Below are 21,510 nucleotides of genomic sequence, written 5' to 3' on the forward strand. Positions count from 1 at the left end.
CTACGATTTCTCTTCACACCTTCAATCCTTTTGACATTGGGACTAATTCATATGTTGAAATCGCTCTTATTGCTCAAGTCGCTTTACATTACGATTCACGAAAGATACGTATTATTTAATGTTTACTCTAAATTTTTGAAGTTAATAGCTTTATTTTTACTTAAGTTGGCATAACAAAAAGTTGCAAAGTATATCACTTGGCTATATGTCACAGCAAACACAAAACTTAGAAAAGGAATTGTTCTAATGTCCCACCTTCACCCACAACTCCACCATATTTTACAATCACAAACAAACATATACATTGATACACATGTACATACGTACACTTAAGTTAACCCGTTGGCTGCCACGCCATACAACCCGTAGGTTGCTCTCTACTACTCTACGCGCCACGTCTGAAGGATCTATGACCAAGGTGGGACTTGCCATTGCTGACAAGTCCGTGCTGAACTGAAAAGGGGGAACTATGGTGCATTGCCTAATAGGCGCCTTGCGGCAGATTTTGGACTGGTGCGACTTTCTGACCCCGCGGCATGAAAACCACGAGGCCGAACAGCGCACGCAGCCCGTGCTAAGGAGCTAGGGGAGAACAAAGGCGTGGCAGACAACGGGTTAACTAACACTCACAAACATATTACCAACAACAAATGATGATGTGCGCCGACATTTTGGAGATACCGACGACGTTTTGGTGTCCACCTTCTCGACGTTTCCTCTGCATTACCTGAATAAAGATAAAACAATTCTTATTTAGTGACATTCCAATAAAAGTTACATAATACAGATAGAAACAATAATCAGGTTTTTTAGCTCAAAGATTTAAAGATGAAATTTTTTTAGCTTAAAATTAAGCTTGCAATATTGAGAACTATTAACTGAACAAAGCTCACTTGCTAGTTTTTCGAAAAAATTTCCGGAAGTATACCGGAAGTAACCACAGCTCCTCAACCATTGAGCTGTCATCAAATTAAACCACATATTCGTGATCTCCATGAAATTTGGGGTCAATTAAGTGTGTTTTAAACGAAATCCAAAATTTGGCCAAAATCGAGAATTTTCCTGAACTATAGTTCAGGAAAATTTTCGAAACCGGAAGTACGCGTACGTAAAAAAGATAACATGAACTTTACCACAAATTTTACGAGGATCACGAATATGTGGTTCTTTCGTGCGTCAGAAGAATATTTACTGAACTACTGACTGAAATGTGAAAACCGGAAGTAGAAAAAAAAAGCAAATATCGAAAATTTAACAAGTGAGCTTTGATGGGGGAATAGTAATCGTCAGTTATCACTAAATATTTCAACAAAATAACTGCCAATTAATGTTTAAAGAGATGTGCAAAGCAACTGAAACTGACTGTTTTGACAGCTGCAAATTATCAAAAAGCCATCTAGCGTTAGAAAAAAGAAACGTCCAAGTAAAACTTCGTTTGCGCGTAAGAAGGGCCTGATTTTGGAAACTATTACACAGACAGAGTTTAACGCTACTAGACTATTAATAGATAACCTACGAAAATAAGTCAATTGTTACCCAACAATCTGGGCATTACCTGGGCATAATCCCGTAGTGAATGATTACAGGTGTGTCACAGCGGGCGGAAGCGACACTGAAGGGATCCAACTCGTCAATGAAGAAAGACAAGTTGTGTAGCAGTTCATACAAAGCAGTGAAGCTAGATGAGCGGACGTCGCGAAGATAAGGATGGAGAAGACATTGGTGGAAATCCCTCTTCCGTCATGAACAAAGGTCAGCATTGGCACAAGAATCTCCGTGCCAGGAACACACGTATCCATAAAGGAACTGCGTGCTCTGTAAAAAAAAATGTTTTACATTAATTGAAAAATAAAAATGAATGACTCTTCATGTCTCTGAAACTCTTAAGTGGAAATCGTACAAGGAAATGATCTTCGTTATTTACAAATTAACCTATGAGAAATAAAACTCTACCTATTTCTTAGCTGGGTTGCCTTCTAAACAGAAGTAAAAACAGCCATAACAACAAACATGCTGTTGCAGGGTACACCACCAAAATTGTGAGATTCGGAAAAGATCCTATGGTTCATGAGAAAGAATACCTATGTTAAATGAAAATCTGAATAGTAATGGTCTCGTAGCAGTAATGGGGAAATACCTTATCTCAGAACATTTGTATTCCAGGATGTGTGTGCGTCAAACATGAGTTTTAGGATTGACAGCATGATGGGCTTGTTCCCTCATAACATGTAAACGATAAACTGCAGACCCAATGACAATTAAACAAAACAATGATGCAACTTCGGTAACACGACACCAGCACCAAGGAACAGCCTGCAGTTTAACATGAGATGTAAAAAGATCTTTCACCTCACCAGCATAGGCTGCAACAACGTCCCACGGCGGACATCAACTACGGGAACAACCTATTACCAAAATGAAATGAATTAATCTTCAGCATGAATGGAAATGCTGTCTGAAAAGACAAATTAATGTCACTTTATGTCGTTTAACCCAAGTATTCTGAAAACATCTGTAGTACTTATTATCTGAAAGCTATTGTTGAAAAAAAATTTGAGTTGAAAAACAAAATTTACATGAAACTAGATGCATCTAAAACTACAGTACAAAATCATTGGAACTTTTTAGTCTACACTGAAAGAAAGATTCTTTCAGAATCAAGTATCAACCTATCATGTGTTCAATCATTTTCTCTTTAGTCCTTTACACAGTCCTGAACTTAATATATTGAAATTGAAAGAAAATTGTTTTTAATGAAATCCCTAAATGGTAAAACTAAACAATCAAATCAAAACTTTGTTCCTGAATACTTTATAAGTTTTACTTCTAACTTAACATGATTAATTTTTGAATAAACTGAATAAAGTAACTTACTGGCCTTCAATTAGTGCACATCTTATTGAAGTTCACAGCAAAGGTAAATGAAACTTCTTTATGTAAAGAAACACACAGCAGGACAAGTAGCAAGATGAATACCTTTAACCATTTGGCTACATCAAATCTATGTGCATGTTGTGCAACAACGAAGGAGCTCTGAAGACTTTACCAATTACCAGGCTGTTATAGTAAAAAAAAACTCAATTACTCTCAATGAAAAATGTCTCAAATGACACAACAGAAATTATAGAAGTTATCTTGAGTTATGCAATCCCTCAGAATAAATGTTGCAAAGGAACCTACAGTTTTCAAGCTTTTTCAATGTAGATACAACTGAAAATTCTACAACAGATTAGTTAATAGATAGTCACCAACTAACTAAACCTGGAATCTCACAGCTTTATAAAGTTAAACAACTTTAATTGTTCTGAAGTTGACGAAACGTGCACTCCAGGTACAGGAAAAAGAGACATTTTGGCAAAATGTACAGCTGCTCAATGCCACACCATTAGCAGATGAAATTGCCAAGTAGAAATTGTACGCTATGTCGCCATACAAATAACTAAATTCACAAACAAATAATTAACATTCAGTATCCTTTAAGAATCCAAACTAAAATTAGTAAATTACCTATTTAATTCGCAGTAAACCATTACGATTTGCATTCATTATCTCACTCGCACAGCGTTTCGGAAAGAAATGGCACAAATTGTCACTGACGGATAGGCACTCGCCACCTAGCGACAGTCCTCAGCATCCACAAACCAGAAACGAATGAACGGCTGGATCGCTGGATTGCTTGCTTCCAAGATTTTCAGACAGCTCATCATTTGAATATTTAATCCTACAGTGATAAATGAGAAATGAATCATAAATCTTTTTGCCTATAGTCTATAAACTTTTCTCTTTAGTTTGAAAGAAATTAAGATGTAAATTTTGCAAAAAATAGAAAGAACAAAGAAAGACTCTTGGCTTGAGTCACTCTTCCGCCGAAATCCAGCTGATCAACCTGACTGTGTTCGTTCCACAGAGAGGCTTTAATAAAGCCGCTTTATTATTCAGAACAGATTCTCACCCGTAACACTTGAACTATGCTGCCCTATGCAGTGATAACGGAACCAAGGACGCGTTACAAAATATGGACTTTTTCACTAGTTGAGTACTTCAAGCCGAAACAGTCACTCCTGTACGGATTATCTAAAAATTGGTTTCGACAACAAGTGAATTTTCACCAAAAAAAGTAAGAAAAATTCAAAAATATTCAACGTCTGATTTAATCTCATTATGATTTAATCTCAATATTTGTGTTGGTATGTAAAAAAGTAAGTCGTAATTGTAATTTCCAAGTTACAATTAACAAAAAGTTAAAACGTTTCCTATTTTTACGATTGTTACAAGTACTTTTACTATAGGCTACTTCAAAATGGCAATTCCTTACGGAAAATGGCGACTGGCGCAATATGTAATATTAGTGCTAGCAATCACAAATAGCTCTCAATCAGAACTGCCGTCATCTTCCTCATGGGCTAAACTTCAAATATCTCCCAGTGAACTGTGCTCAATGCCTTACGGTAGTTTCAGAGTCAATATTTACGAACACGCAAATAACCATAAGACAACTACACCACCAACCCGATACAAGTATTTCTACGCGCCCATCGCCCTGCTGGACCACAAAAGCGCCGTCACTTCGTTCAACAACGTCACGAAACAGGCCGAAGTTCGTTTCCGCATCGAAATGTGGAACGACAAAGTTGAGAGCCAAGTCGTCAAATATTTGACGGAATTCGTCGGTCAATCAGTCCAATCCAATCAGGTGCAGGTCATCCCTCTCGAAAAAGTTGTCCTGGCCAGCACGAAACCTTCGACCGTCTTCTCGCTGTCAACCGATTGGCTGCCCTATCAGCTGCACAAGTCGCTACAATTTACTCTGTCGTGTTTCGTCCAAAGAGATTGCGACCAACTAGCGGCAGACATGCGCATCAACCCACAGCAATTCGACCACTTCAAACTCCTCTTCAGTCTGACGTCACAGACATCACAAACTAAACAGACGGTCATCCGCATCGACAATGTCGTCTCGGGTCAATTGGTCAGCGACCTTCTCCAGCGATTCGATCAAGACGTTCAACAAGCATTTCTGACGGCTAAAGACGAGAAGCGACTCTTGACCGAAACGATAACCAACGTTTTCGTGGAAACGTTCGAAGACTCGGATGTCGTTTCACCAAATTCCGAGTCGCAAGTCTACAATTTATTGAGAAATTTTCTTATCTCTTCCAGAGCGGTCATCAAAGAGCAAAGCGACAAAATGTGGGACTCGGTATTTTGGAACGAGGACAACTACAGACCTGATAAAACCACCAAAACTTTGAATGAAATCTTTAAAAAACTCGATACGGAATCCCAGAAAAAGATGTCGGAAACGTACAACAATAACAACAAAGTAAGTGGTGGGGGGAAAGTGGGATTTCTCGGGTTGTTATCGGGCGAAGCCAAATTAAACAACGAATTTTCACGTCACGGGTCGACAACAAAAGAAGACATAGAAAAGTTCTATGAAGAGAGTAAGGACCACGTTGAGTGGGATGGAGAGAAATTTTCACCCAAGCCGTTGTCACTCAGTAGAATCAATTTGTCGCAATTACGGGACACGCAATCCTTACAGGATCGAAAAGTGAGCGTTCGTTACTCGACTGCCGTCCTATCCACTCCCATCAATTTTGTACAAAATACCGAATTGACAATCACTGACGAATGGCAAAATCTCAAGGAGGAGTTGAAAGGTATAAACAAAATGGAAACAAAGTTTTGATACTAAAAGAGATTTGGCTGTTTACCAGATACATCGAAACGATGGGAAGAAGCAAACCTTATTCTGACCAAAAAATTGGAAGAAGCAAACCTTATTTTGAACAAAAAATTGGAAGGTATTATTTAAACAATTAAAGTAAGGAAATACGAGAAAGTAAGGGAGCTCTTTCAATTTCTAGAGACCCAAAAAACTCTGGAAAACGAGACACTAGCTTCCAACCAAACGACTCAAAGCTTAGCTAAAAAAGTGGCTTCACTGAATTTAAAAATTCAGTGTGTCAAAAGGTCGACTAGTGTGGGACCATTCGGCTCAGAACATGGGGATTTGATTTTTCTTGATAGACATTCAATTGAATGTTCTGGTAAAGAATTCCTCCATCATTTTCAATTTGTTAGGAGTGGTGGGCGTGATTTCTACTACTATTACACTTGTTGTCACTATACTTTATAACATAAACTAGCTGTATGTGGCTGTAATGTAAGAAGATTCTCTTTTACAGTTTTAAAATATCAAGAATACAAATTTTTGACTTACCATATGTTAATTAGTGATGGCTGGATACTTTCTAGGGATCTTGAATAAACAAATACAATCAGAAAAAAATTGTTTATCTGAAGGGACGAGGGTCAAGGCTAAAGTTAAGTAGGAGCTGCTCTAGTCGACTAGCCTTGATGTTATCCTCGATTTTTTCTCTAGAAGATATTTAAAAAAAAAAAAGAAAATTTAGCTATTATGTACTGAAATTATTAAAGACATATAGCAACATAATGTATTGTAGAAAATGAAATTTCAACAAATGTCACCACTTTATAAAAATTAATCGTGATGGGACATTTAGACATTTACATACCTTCATATGTCTCCGGTTAAAAGTGCCATTTGAATTTCTTTGAATCCGCGATTCAGATGCATTGGGCATATGATGATTCTGAATTTAAAAAAAAAAAAGTGCCTAGTTACCAACAGTCCAACCCCATGCAGGCTGTGTAATGAAAAGTAATGCATCCTACTTACTCCTCCTAAAAACAATGTGTTTAAGAATCATTTGACAATTTCAATCAAAAACTGAACCTAGACAGATATTACCTTTAATTTCTCTTATTAAAATAAAATATTACGGTTGAAATTAGCAAGCATGAGAACATTAGCGTTAGGTTTTTTAGATTCGGTAGAACGGCCAGGAACGGCATGTTAGCATGGCAATGGCTGGCAGCTGGCTGCATGTATAGCAGGCCGGAGACGACGAAGCTCTTGTGGAGTTGTGGTGGAAATCGGAACCACACGCAAGAAACAGACCTATGTAGGTTTGGAATCGGAAGCATATAAGTTTTTTTTTAATTATTATTATTTTTAGCTGGTTACAAACACATGTTGATGTTTGTTCATAGCAATGTTTGGGTAGCCATCCTTCAGTCCACTGGTTACAGGTTTGACCGTGCTTCCGGCGCCACTGTCAAAGAAACGATAAGGTTAGCTTCGCCTGACGCCTAGGCAACAATTTTTCTCCAATACCAATTGTGAGATATGACAGATGCATTTTGATGATCATTGAAATAATTAAAAAATAAATAAAATACATTTGCGATCTGCATTCCCATAACGCTTGCGGTGTCAATCGGGTTCTGTAGACCACTATTCCCGAAGATTTTTTCCCTGACTTTCACGTCGCTCGACAATAAACGCCACTAGAAACATTTAAAAATTTGTTAAACATAATTCGTTAGAAAACAAATTAGACTTGGGTGTGGCTGTACATGAATGTTGAAAAGCACATTTACTGCAATATCTTACTTTGTAAAATGAGTTGGGTTGCGGTTGCTTCCAGAATAGAACTAGTCGTGTCAATTGAACACAATCTTGTCAATTAACACATTCAAATTTCAAACACAATTTGTTAACAAGCAGCAGCGGAAACAACAAAAGGAACCTTTCTTTAGAATCAATTTTAACTGTTTAATTTCCTTTTCCTCTCCGCATACGAAAACGGACACAAAAATGATCTTGGTCGAATAAGCTTGAAAACATTTGAAGAATATGAAAAAAAAACTCTTGGTTTGTCGAAAACGAACTCAACAGGCAACACGTGAAAACCTAACATGCAGTTAACTCGTTTAAAACATCAACAGTCCATCCGTTGAATCCAATTAACCTTTCTTGCAAACCATTTTATGCTGAGCCCAGTGTTGACGTTGGCATTCCACGCTACAATAAACAGTGCTCTGGCAACGGCTGCAGCGTTTTAGACTTTGGGAAACTTTCTTGCAAGCGGCGCAGCAATTGTTGCCATTCATTGATCTGTTTGAAGCATCAGAAGATTCAAAAGTAAAATGTGGGTTATCGCTGTAAAGTGGTGAGACGAATGTAGCCATCCACGGACTGTCTTCTCCCAACGTAAGGTTTTTTTCCTGCCAAGTGCTAGGTGTGATCTTGAGTCTGTTAAGCCGCAAGACGAATCTCAAAAGTTGCGATTCTTCAGTCGTTTTAATCGAAATGGTCATTATATCCTCGCTGCTAGGGTTAACTCGCTTAAAATTCTCTACAGTCTTTTTCTCGCTCCATTTGCCGTCTACAACAAGTTTTTCATACAATCGGAAATCAAAAGCAGAAAGCAAAAGGACTGGACTGCCTGTCGGAGTTGTTGAAACAGGGCGATGGACTACAAAGAACCAGTCGGGTTCTGGTGAATTCATCCGTTTGATGGAGACATAACGAGGACGAGAGGGATCCAAAAACAGAAATTCCATAACGTAACGAACAACATCCAAAGGAGATTTTTCCATCATCGAAATATATTCCAGATGATTAATATTGAATTGGCTTCTAATGTGATTTCCCAAGGAATTTAAATTGCGATTCGATGATTTTTCTTCTTTCCAAGGTTTTAGTTGATCTAAGAAGCTCTGCAAATTGTCAGCAGGTCGATACTCACATGGCCATGGTTCCCATAATGCTTTCTTTAGCACTAAATCAACATGACGGTCTTTGCGATGGAGGGTAGCGCGGATGTCATCGACAAGAATCGGATACGGAAATGACAGCGACAACGACTTGAAATTTTCAGGCTGGTTCAAAGACAAAGTAATTTCGTGGCAGGATTCACAAGGCGCTTGATGATTCGTTGTTACCTTTAAGTCTAAAAAAGAAAATTAATCATAGAAATTACACAAAAAAACGTTCACAAACCCACCGTCTTGGAATCCGGTTGAGCACTTTTCCAGTTTCAATTGAAAGTTGTCGATGAAATGGACACCTGGTCCAGAAAAGTCGTAACAGTTTCCATGCTTCGCTTTCGGCAGGAGTATCAATCGAATGCTTGGAATTCCTAATAGAGAAGCCATCTTATCACATGACGCAGTAGGAATGTTTGCGGATAACTTGAGAATCTTCTGGCCATCTTTCCAAGCATCAAGTGTTCGTCTAGCAAGTTGAAAATTGGGATGCATCTCCGCCCGCCTGAAATCTTTTTTCAGCCAATGGTCTCCTCCAAGCCGTTGAATCATCGAGTTCACTACGTAGCTGAAGGTTTGCGGGGTGTACAGCAACATGCCACATCCGGCTCCGGGAGGGGCACCAGTGATTCGTAAAGGAAATTTTGCATCAAAGCAAACGTTCGCTAACTCATCGTCGTCTGCTGGATAGCGCCCTGAGTGGCAGCACCGTAATAGAGCTCCCGACTCTTAACTCATTTTCTGTGTGTTCCGTTTGTGCCATTTTTGTTTACTTTGGTTAGTTTAATAGCCATTGTTCTACTGTGTCTCGTGTTACTTCATTCGGCGTTCTCAGTTATTCCTGCTTCTTTCTGTGCCCATTTGTTTATCGTCCTGCCGGCATGTCGCCTCAGGGCTTCTCGAATCAGCTGTCTGCCGAGCAGTTTTTCTCTGCTCGCAATTCTCCACTAGTGCCACCACTACTACCATTCAGCTTATTGTTTACTGTAAGAGCCTTGGGCATTGCCTCACGCAGCCCGACCAAGCGTTGCAGAAGGAGCGGAAAATCGGTGAGAAGAGGCTTGACGGTCAAAAAGTTTTTACAATGCGCCCTTGTTAATGCTCGATCCATTCAGTGCAACATGTATATTATTCAACATCATATCGTGTGTCATAACCTTGATGTAGTCGCCATTACTGAATCCTGGCTTCGTGAAGATAGTGGAGACGATATTTTACGCGAACTATGCCCGGCTGGTTATTCGTCACTTCATAAGCCGAGAATAGGCAAGCGCGGAGGGGGAGTTGCAATTATATTTCGCGATACTGTGCGCGTTCGTCCACTTAACTTAGACTTCGTTGCTATTTCGTTCGAGTTTCTTGCTGCATCCCTTACCACCAACTCTACGTGCTTCACGCTTCTCGTTATCTATCGCCCACCCTCCCACAAACCCAATCAGTTTATTGATGAGTTTGCAAGTCTGCTTGAATTCCTGGTTCATTCTCCCGGTCTCCTGCTTATAGTTGGCGACTTTAACATCCATGTAGACGACAAATCGTGTCAACTGGGCCAGTCATTTCTCTCTCTAATTGACTCATTCGATCTTCAGCAGCATGTGTCTGACTCTAGCCACGTCGGTGGCCACACTCTCGATCTTGTGTTATCAAGATCGTCGGACAACTTTCTAGTTGATTGTTCCACATCCGACTTCATCAGTGACCATCGTGCGATCCATTGGTGCGCCAAGGCACACCGCCCGTTGCGTCCAGTCAAGAAGGTAGAGTTCAGGAAGCTGAAGTCAATCGACTTTTCTTCCTTCTGCTCTGACCTGCTAAAGCTGCCACTTCTTACGTCCCCAGCTGGGGACTGTGAAAGTGCTCTGTCGCAGTACAACAACGGCCTTGCATGTGTTCTCGACTCACACGCTCCAATGGTCACAAGATGCTTCACTGTTCGCCCAGATAATCCGTGGGACAATGAGGAGATCCATGCGGCTAGAAGAAAAGTGAGGAGGCTGGAGAGGCGCTGGAAGCTGACAAACCTGACAATTGACAAGCAAATCATGCATGGCGAGCTGCGGAATCTCCACGAGATGATCAACCTGGCTAAGAGATCCTTCCTTGAATCTCAGATCCTGGAAGCTGGTGGGAAGAAGACCTCCCTCTTCAAGCTAGTTGACTCGCTGCTGCTCGTCAAACCTGGTCTGCGGCTACCCACTCATGATTCCTTAGCAGAACTCGTTGAGCAGTTTAGCCACTTCTTTGTCTCCAAGATCAACACCATCCGAGCGAACCTTGACGCTGCTGCTGGAAACTGGGAACCGGAGACACGTCAACCCGTCTTCGCCTTCTCATCCTTCTCTCCAGTAACAGTTTGTGAAATTTCGTCTCTCATATTGTCGTGTGCATCAAAGTCCTCCCCTCTTGACCCATTGCCTACGTTTGTTCTAAAGAAGTGCCTACCCTCATTGGCTCCCTCAATTGCAAACATAATTAATTTGTCTCTCTCCTCTGGAGTGTTTCCCCAGGATATGAAGCTTGCCCTCATTACCCCACTGTTGAAAAAACATGGCCTTGATTCTGATGTGCTCTCCAACTATCGACCTGTGTCCCTTCTTTCATTCCTCTCTAAACTTCTTGAACGTGTCGCCGCTAAACAGCTTGTGGCCTATCTTGAGTCTCAGTCCCTCTTTGCCTCTGTGCAATCAGCGTACAGAGCTGCTCACTCCACTGAAACTGCCCTTCTTAAGGTACTTAACGATCTCCTCACTTCGGTTGACAACGGCGACGCTGTCATCCTGGCTCTCCTTGATCAAAGCGCAGCCTTTGACACCATCGACCATGGCATTCTCCTAGACCGCCTCTCTGCTCGCTTTGGTGTCTCTGGACTCGCCCTCACCTGGTTCACCTCGTATCTCGACAAAAGGCAGCAGTCGGTCAGCGTCAATGGCGTATCGTCATCTCCCACCCCACTCATTTACGGTGTTCCGCAAGGCTCGGTGCTAGGCCCTATACTCTACATCCTGTACAACTCCCCGATGCACGAAATAGCTTCGTCCTTTGGGATTTCTGACCACTACTTTGCCGACGATTCCCAAGAATATGATTCTTTCACCCCATCTCTGTCTGCAGCTGACCAACAACGAGTTTTCGATAACCTTACAGCGTCTCTCGTAGAACAAGGGAAATGGCTGGCTGCCAACCGCCTTAAACTGAATGAAGACAAAACGGATGCTCTCCTAGTCTCTTCAAAAGACAATGTAGCGAAGAAACGCATTGCGTCTATTCCTCTCGTGGTCGGTGGCGCCAGCATCATTCCCTCTCCTGTGGTCCGAAATCTTGGGGTTCTACTTGACTCTCACCTAACAATGGAGCAACAGATAAATTCATCATGCAAATCGTCCTACTTTCACCTCAGGCGAATCGCGAGAATAAAGAAATTCCTCTCTCTTCCTGCAGTGATACAGCTCGTGCATGCTTTTGTTCTGTCCCACATTGACTACGGCAACGCTCTACTGGTTGGTCTTCCCGCAACTCGCCTGGCGAAGTTGCAGCGTGTACAAAACTCAGCAGCTCGTCTCATCATGGGTGTAAGCCGACGTGAATCCATCACTCCAGTTCTCCGCTCCCTGCACTGGCTCCCAGTGTGTCAGCGCATCGAGTTCAAGATTGCTGTCCAAGTGTTCCGTTGCTTAGTTGGTCTCGCGCCACAATACCTCAGTGCACTAATCAGCATCCGTGACACCGGTCGTGAATCCCGCTCCTCCTTCCAGCTCCTACTCTTCACCCCTCGCAGCCACATGAAAAGCTTTGGCGATCGAGCATTCTCAGTCGCCTCTCCTCGAATTTGGAATTCCTTACCCCCCGACCTTCGCTTACTAGCTCTCTTTCCTTACTCTCCTCTTTTCTCTCTCACACAGTTTCGTTGTAAGCTAAAAACATTTTTGTTTCGAACGGCATATGAAAATTGAGTTTCCCCATGTATATTGTCGGAGCTGATAGCGCCTTTGATCATGATTTGGAAAAGGCGCTATTCAATATTAAATGCAATACATTATTATTATTATTATTAACTGATCCAGGAATTCGTCCAGTACAGAAGATGGTGACATGCCAACGTTACGAAAGGGAGGAGCTCGTTGCCAGCAAACCTCAACAGGGGGCGTCATCAAGCGTCGCAAGTCAACAAATTCAGGCAATCCTAGTTCGATGCGGCTTTTGAGACGCAATCCATATAAAGTTGGATGCTCAACGGGCAACAGAGGGCTTTCTCGAGGTACAACTTCACAGATTTAAAATCGAACCATCTTATAGTTTCGGTGAACAACATTGCAGATGGGTGATCTGACAACTTTCCGCTGCATGCGAGGATCAAATTCGCTAATCCAACATGATCTGCAATGTTGGAGCAGTCAATGACGTCGAACTTGTTGACGTTTTCGGAATAGCAGAACTCAATGGCATCCTCCAAATAGATGAACAATTCAAAGGTTTTCCCGTCAGAGAGGCGTTTTCGATAGCAAGACAAAAGGTTTTTGAGAATTTTCTGGCAGGAACGTATCATCATCATCTTGCTTTTGATTGAAGTGTCCAGTTCTTCTTTAACTAGCGGCAAGTATCCCTCAAAAGGGCACAGTGAATAACTGAGTGTCCAGCGGAGTGTTGCGTGGTCAAGCAATGTTGGATTAAGACAAACGATCTTGATATCGTTTTCAAGTCGACAGCTACCTTTTTCAAAATAGTGCTTAGCTTCTTCACGAATTTTCTGCCTCGCAGAATCGTTCAATCCTTCAAGCCCAATACTTCTTTCCAAGTTAAAAGCTAATGCATCAATGGCCATCGAAAAGGAATCGCAGTTTTTAGCGTTTTCCAATTCTTTTCGATTCAACAGCTGCCATTGTTTAGAAATAGACATCTTCCTGAAAATTAAAGGAAGATAATTTACTAAATCAATCTAGTTATAAACTGGAATAAAAATTTTACCTTTCTAAGCCAACTTTTTCCATTAAAACTCTAGCTTCAGATTCAGTTTTCGACAAAACAGAAAGCCAAGAACTCCACACTTTCTTCAACATTTCAGACTGACTAGTTTTGGGGAATGAGACATTTTCAGGGAACAAATCATTCAACAGGTCCTTCAAAACTCCTAGAAATCTCTTACGGGTGACTTCTGGCCATTCAAGATTGTACCAAACATCCCAAAGGAAAGCTATGTCTTCATCATCTTCGGGGTTGAAATCAGATGCTGATATTATTTTCAAAATAGTGATGTTGCGTGCTACAACTGATGGATTTTGGTCATTTGCATGGATTTGCATGCCATTGCAAATTTTGTTTCTTGAAACATGAAGTATGTTTCTCACGTCACCACTACCCAGAAAAAGAACCTAAATGCAAATGGTGCAATTCAGAAATTAGTTATCAATCAAACAGATTACTCTGCTGTGGGTTACCTTCAAAGATGAACTGCATGGGTTAAGACCCCCTACTTCATAGTTGAAGTCTTGCAACACATTTCGACTTCGAGTATTACCAAAAGGGTAATTTATAGGATTAGCTTCTATTATCTCACGTTGTACAGTAGTCAACATTATAGCAATACTTTTGTGTTCTTACAATTTACATGCATAAATTAAGCACTTAACAGAGGAAACACTGGAGGTGGAACGATTGCAACGCGTGCACTAGAGGGCAGAGGTTGCGCTTGACGACGGGCACAACGAGTCATCACACCATCTAGCGGTCGGCATCCAACGACTTACTTCGACGTGGAAACAAAGGGGGGAAATTTCAATCACTGTGGACAATATAGATCAGGGAGGACTCCTCCCTGATATAGATAAACGGCTTTACAAACAAGATAGCTGTCATTCAGGCCCTGAAGTTCAGTCCAAAAATATCAACGTCACTAAAACCGGACCTGAATTCCTTGTCTTTTACTTTTGATTAAATTATCAAAGAAAACAACAAGGAAAAAACAATTTTTACTTGCAGTTAACTTAACTTCATGGAACACCCTAATTTTGAAAAAGAAAAGGAGAAAAATTATTTGAACGCCAAATCAATTCCCATTGAACGTGTATTGGAAATATTTTAATAATAAACAAGGGAAATGACAAGTGAAATCAATTCTCACCAATTACGAATAATATCACAAGAGGAATGTTGATCATGTCTGGACTTTATTAGTGTGTTTGAAAAACAATTTTTCTTTAAATGAATTATTTCAGTCGTTGAGTCACATTGGCCAATGCGACAGCAAATGCCTGGACAGCCGAGAACGGATACTGGAAATCTAAGGTGTAGGCATTTCCGTCGATTCTTCCAAACTGCATAACCTGGTCAAACGAATGCATCCCGTTAATAAAACTGGCGATCGTCAAACACTCTTCAGTATCTTCCAGTACTGTACCTGTTTTCCCTTGAATTCAATTTGAAAATTCTTCGCCGACTCTTGGGTCACTCTTCCGCCAAAATCCAGCTGATAAACCTGACTGTGTTCGTTCCACAGTGGGGCTTTATTATTCAGAACAAATTCGCACCTTCGTTTCGTCTGGGCCGGTGGCTCGCGTTCTTCAACTTTGTTGGCTGTTGCCGCATTCTTTTCGGCTATCCAAGTCTGTCGCAGCTGAAAAATGGGAAAAAGTGATCGGATCAAATAAGTAACTTTCAAAAACAAATTGGAAATACCTTATTGAGCAGCTGGGCTTTCTGAAAACTTTCGAGATCGTGAAAATTGTGTACTGTTGTAGCCTGAGGGTCGTCGATATCATCGTCTGAGCTATCCATCGTCATTGCAGAAGCGGCCGGAGTAGCGAATCGATTTTTGCCCAGGCGTCTGGCGAGCAACGGAGAATTGAGCAATTGCCTACAAGAAATCCAGGATCGATAAATCAATTATAGATTGACCTTTGGTCGATCGATTTTTGGAACATAAAAATTTATGTTTTTGAATTATTGATGGACAATTTTACCGGATGGGAGATTGATGGCGTCGTTCACTTTTGGCGGTAGCCGATGAATTATTCCGGCGGCGGCCTATGGATGGACTAGGATTAGGAGTATTGGGTTCGGATCGGCCAGCTGTCGATTTCCCAGCCGACGATGGACACTTGCGACCAAACAGTGGACTAAGACGGGCCAGAGCGAACCGCTTTTCCTTATTCACTTTGTTATTGGTTTCGCTATCCGAAACGTGCTGGACCTGCAAAACTTGGCTGCCGACTCGAGAGCGGAACGAACTGGTATTCGTTTTCTTGTCCGCCGTCATCCCTTTGGTAATTGGCGGCTGGGTAATCTGAACGGCCCACGAGCTGCGCACTCCAGGCAATCCCGGGCCGCCGCTCCGGTTACTACCAAGGACGGGACTAGAATCCAGTGAACGACTCTTCCGTCGTCTGCCGGATAGGCGACTGTTGCAACTGCTGTTGACTGTTGACGCAAGATGCCCAGCGCTTTGACTGCGCCACCGGACGGTTGGTGTTGACAAAACGATTCTCGACTCGGATTGGTTATTCCATTCGATCCGCAGCAATTCATCCGGCGTCGACTGGTGCTGCTGTTGTCGCTGGACGGGTCGGCGATGGTGAGTCGGTGACGGCGGTGGTTCCATCCGGCCCCTTCCGGCCTTCCTTCTCAATCGCAAATTGGGTGTCGTCAGTGGAACGATGGGCGGATGCTGACGATTCGGCAGTTCCCTGTTGGCCTTCGCGTGTTCTTCATCATCCGACGGGCAGATAAACACGGGCGATGGCCCAGGTTCTTCGTCGACTTCAGGCCCAGGTGAAGAATCGCGTAAATCCACCACGCCCAGGGTCATTTGACGCGGCTGGAGATGCAACAGCGACGTCTTGTACGTAATCTGACCGAGATGCGACGGAAGGGAAGGAGCCATTCCGGTGATTTTGAATCGAGTTCCCCAAATGTTGGACGCCACTTCGGCCAGCGTCGATTGCTGCCCAAATTTGAACAAAAATATCATCGTTAACATCCATCAATTTAATATTAAATTCCGGATGGTTCCAAACCTCTTGGCTATTCGTTTTAGATTCACTGACATCCCCGGAACTGGGAAGATTGACCGACTGATTATTGAGTTGTTTCTTCCCTCCAAACTTACGGTGGAGTCTCGGAGTCGATACGCAACTATCGTCCGTTTCGGAATCTGAATCGTCATCGGGACGATGTCGCCGGAATTTACGTCTGAGACCCTTGAAAAAATTTACGGAAGAATAGTCAGAATATTTGCGGCGACGTCTATTAGCCCAGAAACAAACAAAAAAGAGAAGAAAAGGAACAATACCGGACTAAGTAGCTGCTGGAATTTGCTGCCGGATGGTTGCGGCGGAGCCAAGAAATGTTCCGAATTCTTGTTCAGCAACGGCTGGACTTTGTTGGTCTCGTTGTTGGCGTTTTTTCGCGGGTCATAAATGACAAATTCCGGCCTTATCCTCGACGTTGGTTTACCCTGAAGAAAAAAAGGGGATGGAGTAACAGCCGGTCGTAAATAATGCGCAAATGAAATTGCGGCGACAAATAGCCAAATAGGAAAGGGGGAAAGTGTTGAAACCTTGAGAAGAGGAATGAGTCCGCCGAGGAATTCGAGATAGAGCGTGAAACCCACTCCGCCACCGCCGCCGCCCGCTGCAGAAGCCGCCGCTGCGGCTGGATCGATCGGATCGATCACGCCGTCCGCTCCGTGACAGCCGGCAGCGGGAGAGTCGTCGTCGTCGCGTCGTATCATGGTGCAGTAGAGACGTGTGTTGCCCGGCGGCGGTCTGCAGACATAATCCCGGATGCGATGCTCCTCGGGAACGTGACACTTGAAAAAGAAAACACGACGATGAATAAATTGACGACAAAACCACAACATTTCAAACAAAAACCAAACAAATTTCAATGTTTACGTGGACGGTGCTGGAGAAGAGGGAAACGACCAGATTGCGGATGAGTCTGGGCACTCGATCGGCGAAAGTGGCGTCGTCCAGCTGATCCGGTCCGGTTAGGCACCGCCTCAATTTGAGTCTGGCCAAATGTTGGAGTGAGGCAATCCGCCGGGGTGAAACCCAAGCCACGTGAACGGTGCATCCCGTTGCTACGAAGAGACGACGATCGTTATGTCCCCAGGTGAAACTTGTAATTGGAGCCTTTTTTTTTGTTTCGCCCATCAAAGTCAAAAAAAGAAGAACAAAACTTTTTAATAAGAGAAAAACGTCACATTTAATGATGGTAATTAACAAAAAGACTTGACAGTTTCAAATATCTTCTCTCCCTGGAAATTTTCCTGGAAAAAATATTTTATGGCGCCCTTGTCGTTTACTAAATTAACAGTTCAAAAGGATCGATACTTGGTGTAGTACAAGGACCCGTTTTGTTGTGGTAACCGAAACCCTCGGTGGTGGTAAGAGGAACGGGGGAAAAAAGGCGGAATTGTCATTTAATAGAAACCTGCGTGTAGGGTACGGCGATGCGGAATCGTAGGACTCCGCGACTGTTGTAGAACTGCAGGATGTTGGCGTAGTGATGAAGTGCAGCGGTGGATGAGCTTTGGACGTGATGGTGACCGCCGAGGCAGAGTAATTCGCCGTCGTTATTCCATTCCATCATGGGAGCAGAGAGGGGTCCCTTGTTCCAGCAAGGATCATCTTTGCCGCAGTGTCCGCCAGTTTCATCTTCATCATCGTCGTCCAGGGCGCAGCAGGGATGAACATCGTCGAAACCTTTAATCAAACTCAGACGGCCACCGGCAGTCAGGACGGCCAGGACGTGATGTTGATCCTCGACTGTGCGCAAACAAACATCAAGAAATCACCAAAGCGGAAGAAACAAAAAAGAAGAAAAAGATAACGTACCGCCACCGGATAAGGACGAAAGTAAATGTCCGTCAGCTCCTGCCGACTGACGGCCGGTGCCGTTTGAAGTAGTAGCTGCAGTTGACGTCGGTTCTTCCATTTTGAATCGAGGGCAATTCCAGGCCAGCTGGCGGATGCCATTGGCTGCTGCTGCTGCTGACGCGCTGCCACTACTCGATACCGAGCCGGGCGACAGGGAACTCGACGGCTCCGACATTTGAATTTGGGCTATCACGGCCCCATTGTGCACATCCAAAACGACGATTGATCCACTCGACGTGCCCAGATAAACCTGTTGGATTCGACGATGATAATTTAACCCAAAATAAACAAAAATCAGAAAATAAAAAGAAAAACCTGTTGATCGTCAGGTGTCCAAGTGCCGGTGGTGATGATGGATTCCTGGTTAAGGATCGTCGACCAATAGCGCTGTCCAGCAACCGAACCAACGAGAACAAATCCGTCCTGTTATACGGGGAGGTAACCGAAACATACGACGTCCATTAATACTCAGGAGCTCAGGAGCCAACGAGAGAAAGAAAAAGAAAAAAAAAGGAACTCGACCAAAAAAGAAGGATTGGTACACATAAAAGATATTAGTGAACGAAGAGAGAGAGAAAGTCTCTAACTCTCTCTCTCTGGGGGCTTTTGTTCGAGAAGAGACCGTGATCCAATTTGCGACGCGGCTCTTTCCTTCCAAACCCCCCCCCCCTCTCTCTTATCGATCTCTCTCCCCAACCCCCATACATGTATCCAGGAGCTTTGACGTCATGATCAATACTTACGTAAAAAGCTTCTCTGTCAACCCATCACCCGAGCCCGGTCTATATATCTACTGCCCTTGTTAGGTCCTCAACAACAACATTGAAGTAGAAAAGGGTCGTAGTCGCGACCAAGACCTCGCTCTCTTATACTACGACGGCCATCCATCGTTGACTTTTATTTATTGACAATGAACTTTATTGGTTTTACGGGTCGGGTTGGGGTGTTGGTTTGAGTTCTTTTTATTTCTGTATTTTTGTTTGTTTGAATTTCTTTACCTGGTAAGCGATGACTGCCATGCGACCGTCGTGAGACCAGGAAAAGTGGGTCACCTACATACATCAATGTATTCACGCCGGAATGAATTAATGATCGTCATTGGATAGGCAAGCGAAAATAGAAGAAATAGGAGAGATTATAAGCATTGTAGTATAATAATGAGAAGAAGAGCCCCAGAGATATGGGCGGATGAAATTACCGGAGTGTTCCGATCGTTGATGAGCTCAATGGACCATCTGCCCTCGTAACGGATCCAGACGAAGATGATGCCGGATGCGTCGCACGTGGCCAGTTTCTGATACGGCTCGTTCCATCTCACTAAACTGATCTACATAATTCAAAACGGAGTTAAACATTTCAAGTTTAACCAAATTTTACGGATCCTTCCGGCTAGTTCCGGAATTCAATCCAATTTTTAAAAAAAGAAAAACGAATAAATCCAATTAGATGATACCTGGGCACGATGTCCACGGAGGTTGTAATTCGTGCGCGGAGGCAGTGGAAGGTGCGGAGGAGCCGGCGGAAGCGGTAGACTGCCGGATATTTCATTATCCGTCGGCGGATTGAACGAACCGAGGCCGCTGTTGACGCGATGAGGTAGCGTGCTGGTGAACGTGACTCCGACGACGCTCCGGTTGTTACCAGCCGCTAACCAGCCCTCTTGATAGTAGCTGGTTCGGTTGAGCTTCCATCCGTGTCCCTTTTTTTATTTCCATTTCGAATCGAATTGTCAACACACACACACAAATGATCATCATCGTCATCAAGAGAGAAACCCAACACAATATCCCCCTTGATTGAGGAGTTCTTCTTGGCTATGGATGCAATCCAGTCACGCTCAACCAGACACGTTCAATCAACGTCTTAATGACGAAAATCAATAACACTATTTATACATGTCTGTCAAAAAATTGCTGCAATGGCGAGAAGAAACCCCCCACCGAAATAAGGATCGAGCTTTTGCACATGTTATTTTTCTATATGTACGATAAAGTCATCATCATTTTTTCCCCCTCTATAATAATAATCCTAGGCCATCCCCCCCCCTTCTCAAATGTCCACCCCATCTTTCAATCGACCGTCCTTGTATAGAGCCATTTATATACACACACCGAGTGTGTAGTATGTGCTGGGCTCGTGTGCGCGGTCCGTTGTATTGATCGGAACTTTGCCCTCCTCTCCTCCACATAACCCGCCAACACAGTTGAAGGGAGAGAACCTACTTTTCTCTTCTTTTTTCTTCTTATTCTCCTTCTTCCACTTGAGCGTGAAACAAAAGGCGAACGAAAAGAAATAAGAAACAAAAGTTTTTTTTTTCGGATGGAAGGGGGGTGCCTTCTTCTTTTTTTGTTTTCTCGCGCCTTCGGTTCTTCTCGTGTGAAACGAAATCAACTGGGGAACCAATTAAGAAAAGTTTGCGTGAAAAATGGTACCTCTGGCTGCTCGTCAGGGACACGTCCCATCCACGAAAGTGAATTGATGACCGAATCGCAACGCAGTTGGCTGCTGGGCTCCTCGAAATGCAGGTGCATTTTCTTTTTTTTCGGCCGGGCCGGATTGACTTCACCACCTGAATGGGACACACACACACCACACACACACACTACACGAAACACACACACCGTTCTTCTAGGACTGGACGCCGGAACACTCGAAACGGAACTGAAATCCACGCAGACCCAAAATTTTAAATTTGTCCTTTTTTGTTGTTCGTTCGTTTTTTAATATTTTACAGTTATCGCGTCACGATAACTGACAACGAAACATGTGCAAAGATAAGAGAAAATAATAATAATAATAAAAAAAAATAAGAGGATGGGATGAGAAATGCGACGAGAGAGTTGACGGGCTACGTGGACGTGTTGACCCGTCGGCAACTCTGCGCAACTACCCGCCGACGCTGTAAACCTGTTCATTTCTGTGTGCCTTTCACGGTTGAAGAGGTGCGGGAGAGGGGGGTGGGGTGGGCAAAAGAGACAGAGGGGAAAAAGGAGAAAGG

At 43.0% G+C, this 21,510-nt stretch overlaps 3 protein-coding genes and 1 long non-coding RNA gene across 4 annotated transcripts; 1 reads left to right on the top strand and 3 right to left on the bottom strand.

Annotated features, from left to right (window-relative positions):
* Nucleotides 1-152: 152 nt before the first annotated feature.
* On the bottom strand, nucleotides 153-4,026 carry LOC124350268. The gene is made up of 9 exons (XR_006920624.1): nucleotides 3,953-4,026; nucleotides 3,508-3,721; nucleotides 3,274-3,439; nucleotides 3,181-3,219; nucleotides 2,875-3,057; nucleotides 2,138-2,405; nucleotides 1,954-2,058; nucleotides 1,556-1,815; nucleotides 153-727 (listed from the first exon to the last, which is right to left on the bottom strand). It is a non-coding gene; the product is annotated as an uncharacterized LOC124350268 (long non-coding RNA).
* Nucleotides 4,027-4,165: 139 nt separating this feature from the next.
* Nucleotides 4,166-6,192, top strand: LOC124349577. The gene is made up of 4 exons (XM_046800303.1): nucleotides 4,166-4,187; nucleotides 4,290-5,663; nucleotides 5,721-5,807; nucleotides 5,871-6,192. Exons 2-4 carry the CDS (start codon nucleotides 4,301-4,303, stop codon nucleotides 6,140-6,142), a joined length of 1,722 nt encoding a protein of 573 aa, XP_046656259.1. The 5' UTR covers nucleotides 4,166-4,187; nucleotides 4,290-4,300; the 3' UTR covers nucleotides 6,143-6,192.
* Nucleotides 6,193-8,885: 2,693 nt separating this feature from the next.
* LOC124349739 lies at nucleotides 8,886-14,308 on the bottom strand. Its single transcript, XM_046800552.1, has 4 exons — nucleotides 14,073-14,308; nucleotides 13,603-14,006; nucleotides 12,694-13,538; nucleotides 8,886-9,320 (listed from the first exon to the last, which is right to left on the bottom strand). The coding sequence occupies exons 1-3, from the start codon at nucleotides 14,208-14,210 to the stop codon at nucleotides 12,821-12,823; spliced, it is 1,260 nt and encodes a 419-aa protein (XP_046656508.1). The 5' UTR covers nucleotides 14,211-14,308; the 3' UTR covers nucleotides 8,886-9,320; nucleotides 12,694-12,820.
* A 379-nt stretch (nucleotides 14,309-14,687) lies between these two features.
* LOC124349406 (tubby-related protein 4-like) lies at nucleotides 14,688-21,478 on the bottom strand. The gene is made up of 15 exons (XM_046799979.1): nucleotides 20,945-21,478; nucleotides 19,966-20,211; nucleotides 19,711-19,839; nucleotides 19,511-19,564; nucleotides 18,828-18,935; nucleotides 18,471-18,762; nucleotides 18,067-18,401; nucleotides 17,526-17,765; nucleotides 17,189-17,440; nucleotides 16,922-17,086; nucleotides 16,647-16,829; nucleotides 15,594-16,573; nucleotides 15,310-15,487; nucleotides 15,032-15,247; nucleotides 14,688-14,957 (listed from the first exon to the last, which is right to left on the bottom strand). Exons 1-15 carry the CDS (start codon nucleotides 21,041-21,043, stop codon nucleotides 14,841-14,843), a joined length of 3,594 nt encoding a protein of 1,197 aa, XP_046655935.1. The 5' UTR covers nucleotides 21,044-21,478; the 3' UTR covers nucleotides 14,688-14,840.
* Between the last annotated feature and the right edge of the window lie 32 nt (nucleotides 21,479-21,510).

This window comes from Daphnia pulicaria, chromosome 7 (genome assembly GCF_021234035.1).
Source record: "Daphnia pulicaria isolate SC F1-1A chromosome 7, SC_F0-13Bv2, whole genome shotgun sequence".
Lineage (NCBI taxonomy): Eukaryota > Metazoa > Arthropoda > Branchiopoda > Diplostraca > Daphniidae > Daphnia > Daphnia pulicaria.

What these genes read in the sequence shown, in the direction of transcription:
- LOC124349577 (XM_046800303.1), top strand. Translation starts at nt 4,301, where the DNA reads ATGGCAATTCCTTACGGAAAATGGCGACTGGCGCAATATGTAATATTA. An exon ending in TCTCAAGGAGGAGTTGAAAG is followed by an intron (nt 5,664 to 5,720) that starts GTATAAACAAAA and finishes GCTGTTTACCAG; the next exon opens with ATACATCGAAACGATGGGAA. An exon ending in TTTGAACAAAAAATTGGAAG is followed by an intron (nt 5,808 to 5,870) that starts GTATTATTTAAA and finishes TTCAATTTCTAG; the next exon opens with AGACCCAAAAAACTCTGGAA.
- LOC124349739 (XM_046800552.1), bottom strand. Translation starts at nt 14,210, where the DNA reads ATGTTGACTACTGTACAACGTGAGATAATAGAAGCTAATCCTATAAAT. An exon ending in CATGCAGTTCATCTTTGAAG is followed by an intron (nt 14,007 to 14,072) that starts GTAACCCACAGC and finishes ATTTGCATTTAG; the next exon opens with GTTCTTTTTCTGGGTAGTGG. An exon ending in GAAAAAGTTGGCTTAGAAAG is followed by an intron (nt 13,539 to 13,602) that starts GTAAAATTTTTA and finishes TTTAATTTTCAG; the next exon opens with GAAGATGTCTATTTCTAAAC.
- LOC124349406 (XM_046799979.1), bottom strand. Translation starts at nt 21,043, where the DNA reads ATGCACCTGCATTTCGAGGAGCCCAGCAGCCAACTGCGTTGCGATTCG. An exon ending in GGACACCTGACGATCAACAG is followed by an intron (nt 18,763 to 18,827) that starts GTTTTTCTTTTT and finishes CGAATCCAACAG; the next exon opens with GTTTATCTGGGCACGTCGAG. An exon ending in CTAAAACGAATAGCCAAGAG is followed by an intron (nt 16,574 to 16,646) that starts GTTTGGAACCAT and finishes AAATTTGGGCAG; the next exon opens with CAATCGACGCTGGCCGAAGT.